Source organism: Oratosquilla oratoria, chromosome 34, assembly GCF_046742065.1.
Source record: "Oratosquilla oratoria isolate Oo_2021 chromosome 34, ASM4674206v1, whole genome shotgun sequence".
In the NCBI taxonomy this organism is placed as follows: domain Eukaryota; kingdom Metazoa; phylum Arthropoda; class Malacostraca; order Stomatopoda; family Squillidae; genus Oratosquilla; species Oratosquilla oratoria.
In genome coordinates, this window is record NC_134810.1 from 38,822,790 (window position 1) to 38,832,789 (window position 10,000).

Consider the following 10,000-nt stretch of genomic DNA (forward strand, 5'->3'; position numbering starts at 1 on the left):
ATTTACAATAAATCAATAAAGATGGCGCCCAACCTCTGAGTGCGGGAAGTCAATGAACCATAACATATCAACCCGAGGAACCAAATGCCCAATAGTTGGGCGGATTCCTCCGCACGTTCCTAGATGCGTTCCTCGTCCTAACTGACATGACTTTGCTCAGGACACCTAGGAACGCACCTAAGAACGCACCTAGCTCTGCAAATGCAAGCAGTGTAATAAGATGACAAATGTATATCAGCTAGTGATAAGGTGATAAGGTAAACACGAAGAAAAGTTGGAGATTTTTGTCTTTAAGGTTTGGAATCACCAAGACTTCCTCTGACAAAGTCCTGGAACGAAACGCTAGAGAATGGAAACTCCAACTGCTCTTTGTGTTTACCTCACTACCTTGTCATTCATTTGCCTTCCATACTTTAACATATAAATCTAAACTTAAATTCTAAGAAAGACATAGTGAGGTGCAATGATAAGTGTGTGTGTATGTGTGTTTGTGTGTGCCTGTTTGTGTGTGTGTGTGTGTGTGTTTGTGTGTGTGTGTGTGTGTGTGTGTGTGTGTGTGTGTGTGTGTGTGTGTGTGTGTGTGTGTGTGTGTGTGTGTGTGTGTGTGTGTGTGTGTGTTTGTGTGTGTGTGTGTGTGTGTGTGTGTGTGTGTATGTGTGTCTGTGTGTGTGTGTGTGTGTGTGTGTGTGTGTGTGTGTGTGTGTGTGTGTGTGTGTGTTTTTGTGTTGTGTGTGTGTGTGTGTGTGTGTGTGTGTGTGTGTGTGTGTGTGTGTGTGTGTGTGTGTGTGTGTGTGTGTGTGTGTGTGTGTGTGTGTGTGTGTGTGTGTGTGTGTATGTATATGTGTGTGTGTGTATGTGTGTGTATGTGTATGTGTGTGTGTGCGTATGTGGTGTGTGTGTGTGTGTGTGTGTGTGTGTGTGTGTGTGTGTGTGTGTGTGTGTGTGTGTGTGTGTGTGTGTGTGTGTGTGTGTGTGTGTGTGTGTGTGTGTGTGTGTGTGTGTTTGTATGTGTGTCTGTGTGTGTCTGTATGCGTGTGTGTGTGTGCCTGTTTGTATGTGTCTATGTGTGTATGTGCTTTGCTCAGGTGTTTATCAAAGTAAAATTTACAACTTCGACCATTATCACAATTACATTCAATTGCCTCAGCTTTAAGCTTATTCCATTTATGCATTGAAGACGTGATTAGCAAATCTACCTTTACCTTCCTCCTGGTTTTACGTCCTAAAGGTCTGAGGTGAAAATATTCGTCCAATTTGTATTTGGTGCGAAAATAATTCTAATGTTGATGTTATCAGTTCCCTTCAAGGATTGCAGTAAATCTGATTCTTTCATAGCTGGAATAGTACTGATGTTTTAAGCAGTTTTCGTATACTTTGTTCTTCATATTTAGTGAGTTTTGTAGTTCGACGCTTCACTCTTTCTAATCTATCAATTCCTTTAATGAGATTTGGGGACCATACAGAAACAGCATATTCCAAGTGTGGTAGACCCAGTGTGTGGCTATGGCTAGATTTTTTAAGACGATAGGTCGCGCTGCGAATTCCAGTACTCCATTTGCTTTCCGCGAGACAGAAATACGTTGCTTAGATATTTTATAGTCACCAATGATAACGTCACCAAAATCCTTTTCATTCTACAATTTGACCTTTCTTTTCAAATACTGTGTAGTCATACTTAGTATCATTTTCACAAATATGCATAGTTTTACACTTGTTAAATTTCATTAGCCAATTTTGAGAACACTACTCTAGTTTTTCTAAATTTCCGTGAATATCCAGCTGATTTGAGTGATCCTCTGTTGCTTCACACAACTTAGTATCATCAGTAAGTTTGGAGACAGTAGATTCAAGTCCTCTATCACCGGTGAATGCTATAGACATATGAGGCCTAAGAACGGAACCTTGAGGAACTCCACTCGTAACAATCTTTTTCTGCTGGATGTTTTAACTTTCAAAACAACTCGGTTTATTTTACAAGTGTTCAAACATTTTCTAATTCAACTTAGCAAGTTACCACTTATTTTATGCAAAGCAAGTTTAGTTAGTACTCATTCGTTCGGGACAACAACTTTTGTCTCAGTCTGAAATAAAAATATTGTAAAAAAAAATCTTGAAGATCAGTTGTATTAGAGCGTCTACATTTGACATTCATTAGACAGCTGTTTTCTAAGTGACATAATAAGGCATTTTTCTTAATTGTTTACATAATTTCCCGCGTGATCTTGGTCCTTCTTTACCTATTGTTCTGTTGTTCTGTGGCTTCTGCTTATCACCATTTTTATTATATGAGTAACATTTGCTAATTTCCATTCGCCTGGTGCATCTCCAGTCGCATCGGATTTTTTACTATCAACTTCTAATCAGATCATTATTTCTTTATCTATTTTATTTCTCAAAAATTCTGGATAACACACGTCGTGCCCTGGCGTCTTATTTGTTTTGAGTTTTTCTATACACTTTCCAATGTCTTTTTTTAAGTGAATCTTTTTCTTTTTTCTATGCACTTTACAATGTTGTTTTTTTAAGTGAGTAAATTTCCACTCAACATGACGACTCATATCATTCAGGTGTTTTATTTTTTACGAATACAGAACTAGAATAGCTGATTAAGATATCGTAAACCCATTTATTTGAATGTACAAGTTGACCGTTGCCAGACACAACTAGGCCAACGCAACTCCTGGTAAAGTTCTTACCTCTCTTTTCTTTATCAGACTTGTCGGCATTTTTCTTTACTTTTTTTTTTAACTTATTATCTTTCATAGACATGTTAGCATTTTTTCTTTGTCATCTTTATCAAATTCCTTTGATAATCATGAATCTGCCGCTTTTTCGGAACTTTTAATTTATTTCTTTATCAAGCCTCTTTGGATAAGATTGATCTGGAGATCACTGTACTTTGAAAAACTTTCCACCTGTCTCCCTGTATAAACTGAATTAAACCAATCAAAATTAATAAACACCTAAAGAATGAGACAAATTAGGTGTTCGTATTTCTGTAATTGTGATTGTGTGTATGCGTTGTGTGCTATGCATGTATATATATATATATATATATATATATATATATATATGTATGTATATATATATATATGTATGTATGTATATATGTATGTATGTGTATGTGTGTGTGTCAGTTTGTATATCTGTATCAATTAATTCACATTTTGCACAGAACTGAAATGAGCTCACATTGCACCCAATGACGCACCCTCACATCAGACGCACCTATAATTTACAAGGACATTTTGTGGAAAAATTATAATATGTTTCATCATACATTTATTGAAAAATACTTTGGTGGTTTTGCAGTGGAAATGTATGATTCTGTGCCTGAGATACAATATTGTGACTGATGCAGTTTTTTTTTTATACATCTAAGAATAAGAAAAACGATCTTATACGCCGGCAAGTACGGTAGCTTATTCTAATGTAGATCACCACTACGTGTCCTACGGTATTTACAAAGGCGATCTATCTTACGTACACGTGTCTAGCACCACTACGTCCCTGAGGACGAAATGCTGATATCTTGGGAGCAGGTCTCGGAGTCGACCGTCGACGGATGTGGACAGTTGAAGGCGCGGCGGAAGGCAGGGTCATTCTGGACCAGGAGTTTGATCCTGGAACAGAGAGAGACACGTCACCAAAGTCAAAGAAAGAAGATCTCGATACCTGTGCAAGGTGCACCAAGCGGTGCACGGTTTACAACATAAAACGTTGTACGGCCGGTGCGGTTTACAACATCATGTGCAAGGCCTGCAAGGCAGACAAGATTTTTTTTTTAATAATAGACGTAATAATGATCCAACCAACAGCCTTAAAAAATAAACAAATGGATAAGAAAAAAAACGGCTTGCCACAATTGACAGGTCTCACCCTGTCATAGGTTTCTTCCATGTTCGTGGGATTTTTGTGGTGAACGAGTGGGAGATGAAAAATCAGACGAAAGAAAAGTGAACAGTGGGGTACCACAGGGCTCAGTTCAAGCATCTGTGAAATTCCAATTGTATACCAATGCCAATTTGGATGGAATGGGTGGCTACAAGATCGCGTAAATAGAGGTCGTATGAATAGATTGTAACTTTGCCATAAAGAACAATAATAATAAAAGAATAAGGTTCCAAGGCAGTTGGGAAGTTAGGCCTATTAGTTGTTTTCTCATAACGATTAACTTTGAACGAACTTCTTGAGTGACACAGTTCGTTCGTACGTGTGCGTACGTTCACCCAATTAAATATGATTTAATAAACGTCTTGACTACAGTTTAAGTTGGATAAAAATTATACTGTATAGACTAGTGATATCAACCATGTTCGTGCATGAGAAGATTAGATAACTTTCTGGATAGGAATAGAAAGGGGCAAGGGACATGGAACTGTCTAATATAAGCCTTATACCCTCTTGCGGTCTCCTTCATTCTTGTGTGTGCGTGCGGCCATGTGCGTGTGATCCTGAGACAAGTGGGGGTCCATTAAACTCAATCAAATTTAAATTGCTCAAGGTTTGTATAGCAATTACACTGAATAGACGACATTGTAAAAGCACTTTAATCCCATATAAAGCGAGTGATGTTAACTGCTTTCGTACATGTAGACGTATGTGTGTCTATGTGTGTGTGTGTGTGTGTCCTCAGACACGCAAGCGTCCAAATCAATTAAATGTGAAATGGAAAAATTGTCTTAGTTGCTTCTTAAGTTGCGTCACAATGACGTCACAGTGTAAACACTACTTGGGATGACCCGACGGCAACAAGTTCATAAAGAACATAAGAACGGAAGAGACTGTATGAGACCATAACGCCTACACTAGGCAGTTCCATGTCCATTACCACCTATTTTCCCCATCCATAAAGTTATCTAACCTTTTTTTCAAAACAACCAATAATTTCAAAGGTCACCACATGGTTACTAAGTCTATTTCATTCGTTAACCACTCTATTGGTAAACCACACACACACACACACACACACACACACACACACACACACACACACACACACACACACACACACACACACACACACATACACACACACACACATACACACACACTCACACACACACACACACACACACACACACACACACACACACACACACACACACACACACACACACACACACACACACACACACACACACACACACACGTAGGTGGCGGTAGTTGGTAGAGCGCTGAACTGCCACCATAGTGGCCCGCAGTTCTTGGTTCGAATCCTGCCCAGGGCCGAAATTATTTCGGTACCGCTGCGCTTCGGGTCGTTACTCTGACTCTCGTGGGCGGAGAGTTGGGTGTGTGTGTGTGTGCAAGGTCATAGCATTACCCATAGATCGGACCTACAAGCTCTGAGCTCTCTTCCAGGAGGGAAATAGCTGTCGATCACGAGTCCAACACGTGATCCAAAGACCAAGTGAATACACAATATGAACAGTGGAGAGATTCTTACTTGATGGCAGCTGGGATATGGGCCCGCTCGAAGAGGCTGGGTGATATTCGTGTTTCTTCGCAGTGATTCTGTCAGAGGGAGAGAGAGAGAGAGAAGTTTCCTTTAGCCCGTCTTTCCTTAAGGACCATTTACACGATCAAACCCGGTTTGTCAAACACACGTTTGAAGTAATTTTTTACCATGTGAATGGGGTATTTGATTGACAGACACGTCTGTCAAACGGTTTGAAGCAAGTTTGACTGAGTCTGACTTTCGTGGGCGGCTTGCAAGCGACATGACGTCATCAAGAAACGATTGAAGTGGACACAACGGTTACATCTGTCGGATGTATGGAAATGGAGAAATATAATGGAAAGAGGCATGAGAGGGAAGTGTTATTGGAATTTATCCACAAATATAGAGAACATCCAGCTTTATGAAATAGGTTAATTAGAATATCTAGAAATAAGGGATTTATCAGACTCTAATTCTAAATCGAGAAGCAAATTGGCATGTGAATTTTGGTCTCTTTTCAACAACTTTGTCCACTTCGATCTTTTTTTCATTTTTTCCTTAATGCCACTGCTGAGTCAACAGCAATTCATAAGTCTTGGTCGAGAGGCATATTTGCTTAACAACTACACGAGCCACACTGAGGTTATTTGGCTTGACCGTTTTTACACCCCTTAAAAACTTTTGACAAATCGGTTTAACAAACCGGGTTTGTCAAACCGTTTGACCGTGTAAATGACCCCCTAGCCCAAATGTAAACTGAGACACAGGCGACACAGGCGACACGGGCGACACAGGCGACGCAGCACAGAACAACGACAGGCAGACTTCCTGTTGCTGAATTCGAACTTCTCTTTTACTTGAAATGCTTCTAGACGTACTAACTCAGCCTTTGAAGTGGATGAGAAGTTCAAAATGTACTTCAATTCAGCAACAGGAAGTCTGTCATTTCCCTGTGCTGCGTCGCCTGTGTCACCTGTGTCACCTGTGTCTCAGTTTGCGCTTAGGCTTATGGGGAATACCTTGGTATGATATAGTTATTTCTGTGATCACTGGCAAACCAAACTATGTTGTTGTTTTTTTCTTGCCAGTCACAGCTTTCTTATGTCACTGAAAAACTTTCGAGATTGGTCAATGAAATAATAATAATAATGATAATAATAATAATAATGATAATAAATTTTTGGACTAAAAGACAATTATAATATTAACGGAGGTGGTAAAAAAGAAAATTATGTACTATCATAGGCACGTGATGCTGACCCACTTTGCTATGCATATATTTTGTTGTTGTTGTTGCTGTTGTTGTTGCTGTTGTTGTTGTTATTGTTGTTGCTGTTGTTGTTGTTGTTTTGTTGTTGTTGTTGTTGTTGTTGTTGTTGTTGTTGTTGTTGTTGTTGTTGTTGTTGTTGTTGTTGTTGTTGTTGTATATACCGTTTGTTGTTGCTGCATGAATATCATTTGGTTGACAAAAATAATATCATTGTAGGTGGATTTTATAGATTAGTTTGTACTCGTAAACTAGATAAACGTGATATAATTCATTTGCCAGAGTTGGCGAAAAGTATAGGAGTACCGGCCATAGTCTCAACATGGTCTAACACGGGCGCGGGGAACCTTTCTAGGCGTGCGTGCCAAAAACCAGCCAAATCTTTGATACAAAATTTCCTTTCGCGTGCAAACGGAGTGAAATTATAAGTCCACACAAGAATATGGACCCTTTCGCCTCACCCCCAATGGCCCTACAAAAGAAGATGGAAATTTGTGGGTTATGTGTTTCAAGGTGAACCCTGGGTTTCCACCCGTGCCAAAGGTTCCCCACCCTTGGTCTAACCCGTTCGAGAACGTAGCTTAAGATTAATCTGGGTACAGGAAATTAAGTTAGATTGAATTAGGGTAAGTTAGGTTAAGTTAGTTCAATGTTTCCGAAACGGGGAAGGGACCTGTTAGGAAACAAAAACGAAATCTTTTTCGGACTCACCTGCGTCAATCGGAGGAAATAGAGTTGTTCGTGGTTGAGTTTGAGCCACGGAAGAACCTTGTCTGTGGGGCGCCGGGCAGGGCGATCGCCCCCGTCGCCAGCGCCCTTTCCAGATCCAGCGGCCTTTAGAGATTCAGGGCCCTTCTGAGATCCAGCGCCCTTTCTAGATCCAGCGCCCTTTCTAGATCCAGCGCCCTTTCTAAATCCAGCGCCCTTTCTAGATCCAGCGCCCTTTCTAAATCCAGCGCCCTTTCTAGATCCAGCGCCCTTTCTAAATCCAGCGCCCTTTCTAGATCCAGCGCTCTCCGGTTCTGTACACGAGAGCAATGGGATGTAGAAAAGATATGAAATAAATAAATGAATAAATAAGTAAAAAATTGAATAGATAGATAGATAAATGAATGAATAAATTAATTAATAAATTGATGGATCTTTTCCATTTTACGGCATCCAGTTGATTTCAACAACTTAAGAGAGGTAAGAAGTGAATATTAATCTGAAACCTGACCTGACCTGACCTAACCTAACCTAACCTGACCTAACCTGACCTAACCTAACCTAATCTGACCTAACCTAACCTAACCTAACCTAAAAATAAATAAATAAACGAATAAATTAATTAATTAATTAATTAATCAATTAATACATAAATAACTAAATGAATATATAGGTAAATAAATGTATAAATATATTATATAGATAGATAAATAGTTAGATAAAGCAATTGATTAATATTCAAATATATATATATATATATATATATATATATATGAATAAATAAATGAACGAATAAAAACAGATCAACAAATGAGCGAATACATAAACAAATAGAGAGATAAGTAAGTAAATAAATAAAAATAAATAAAGAAGTACATGAATAAATGAATAAACTGATTAATGAATAAATTAATGATTAATTAAATAGATGAATAAGTACATACTGAAATACATGAATAAATAAATAAATAGATAAATAAATAGATAAATAAACAAATAGAGAAATATAGTCTAATCTCAACAACACCTGCACGAAGCACAGGCTGAACAATCTTTCATGAATTCAACATTCATAGAACTTGAGTGACATTCCATCGGATCAAAAAATGCTGACCACTTTCACCTTCTACCATCTCCCTGCTACTTTCCTTATATCTCCCCTGTACCATGTGTATGGTCCCACCTTTTCGGAGAGTTATGGTCCCCAAGTTTAGAACCGTTGATCATCATCATCTACCTCAGTGGTTCTTAACCTAGGGTACCTCGGGTACAGACAGTTGCTCACCGGACAATTGCTCACCGGACAGTTGCTCACCGGACAATTGCTCATCGGACAGTTGCTCACCGGACAATTGCTCACCGGACAATTGCTCACCGGACAGTTGCTCACCGAACAAGTGATAAATAGGGCAATTATCCGGTGAGCAACTATCCGGTGAGCAACTGTCCTACACCCAGGGTACCTGTATCCCCACGGGGTACGAAACCTTGAACCCCAGGGGGGTACGAGACCTGATAACCAGTGCACGGTACTGTATGTTTACAATGAGAAAGCAAAGCAAGGTTTGTATCACTAATCCTTTTCAAATGTTTGCACTGTATTTGTATTGGATGGGGGTACGAGGGATTTTTTTTTCTGAAATAGTAAAGACACTGAAAACAGGTTAAGAACCATTGACCTACCTTGAGACTCCACAGGATGATAAAGTGATTCGTACTTCCTCCACGCGAGACGGAGGGCAGCACTATCGGCCATGACCTCGTTCAAAGGAAGATGGCGCGGGAACTGAAACACAAAAACATAAGAATAAGAACAAAAGAATGAAGGAGACTACAAGAGACCCTAAGGCCTACACGAGGCAGTTCCGTATCTTTTACCACCTATTATACTCATTCATAAAATTATCTGACCTTCTCTTAAAACAAACAGGCCATAAGAATGTATATTTTAATCCTTTGGAGTGGAAGTTCCTCCCTGTTGGATGTGATAATCTAGCGTTAAAGGCTCATCACACTGGGCTATTTTTCCCTCCACATCCTCCCTCCAACCTTACAGAAACCTAGACTTCTCTAAGAACATTTCAACAAAACGTCTAACACCTATATAGATTCTTAGTTACCTGTTTGTTTATTATTTTAACTATACCTATGCATTTATTTATGTATTTTATTTGTTATTTACATTATTATAGTTTTTATTTATTATTTTATTATTAATATGTTTTTTCTCTTTGTTTTTTTTCTTTTTTTTTCTTTTCTTTTTGCATCCGACCTAGATATGGATCAAAAGGTCTCCTGTCGGCATGCTCCGCCTTTGTAATCCTTTGTAATCCTTTGATATTTTGATCTTTGGAGAGTTTAGAAAATAGAATCTGGTAACAGAAGTCGTTTTTACTCAAACGAACTGTCGGCACTGGTGAATCCCCGTGGAATCCCGTGGAGAACCTTTCAATCAACCAATCAATCAAATCAGCCATCCTGAGTCCACTGCTGAACAAAGGCCTCCTTCATAGCATTCCATTAATGCGAAAGGAACCAGAACAAAATATTCTCAATTAATTACGGTAACCCAATGAAAACCG

At 39.0% G+C, this 10,000-nt stretch overlaps 2 protein-coding genes across 3 annotated transcripts in view; both read right to left on the bottom strand.

The window, feature by feature from the left end:
- LOC143018211 (uncharacterized) overlaps positions 1-2,208 on the bottom strand; it is a 26,613-nt gene extending 24,405 nt beyond the window's left edge. Inside the window, exon 1 of one of the 2 annotated variants that reach the window (XM_076173414.1) lies at positions 1,203-2,208. The gene's annotated coding sequence lies outside the window, so the exon portion shown is untranslated. Of the gene's footprint in view, positions 1-1,196 lie in introns of both variants that reach the window. The other variant, XM_076173415.1, reaches the window with a different exon arrangement.
- Positions 2,209-3,087: 879 nt separating this feature from the next.
- LOC143018210 (endothelin-converting enzyme 1-like) overlaps positions 3,088-10,000 on the bottom strand; it is a 38,496-nt gene continuing 31,583 nt past the window's right edge. Inside the window, exons 18-21 of the mRNA XM_076173412.1 lie at positions 9,102-9,204; positions 7,422-7,732; positions 5,450-5,517; positions 3,088-3,623 (exon numbers count right to left, since the gene is read on the bottom strand). Of these exons, the coding sequence (XP_076029527.1) occupies positions 3,503-3,623; positions 5,450-5,517; positions 7,422-7,732; positions 9,102-9,204 (603 nt within the window). The 3' untranslated portion in view covers positions 3,088-3,502. The remainder of the gene's footprint in view (positions 3,624-5,449; positions 5,518-7,421; positions 7,733-9,101; positions 9,205-10,000) is intronic.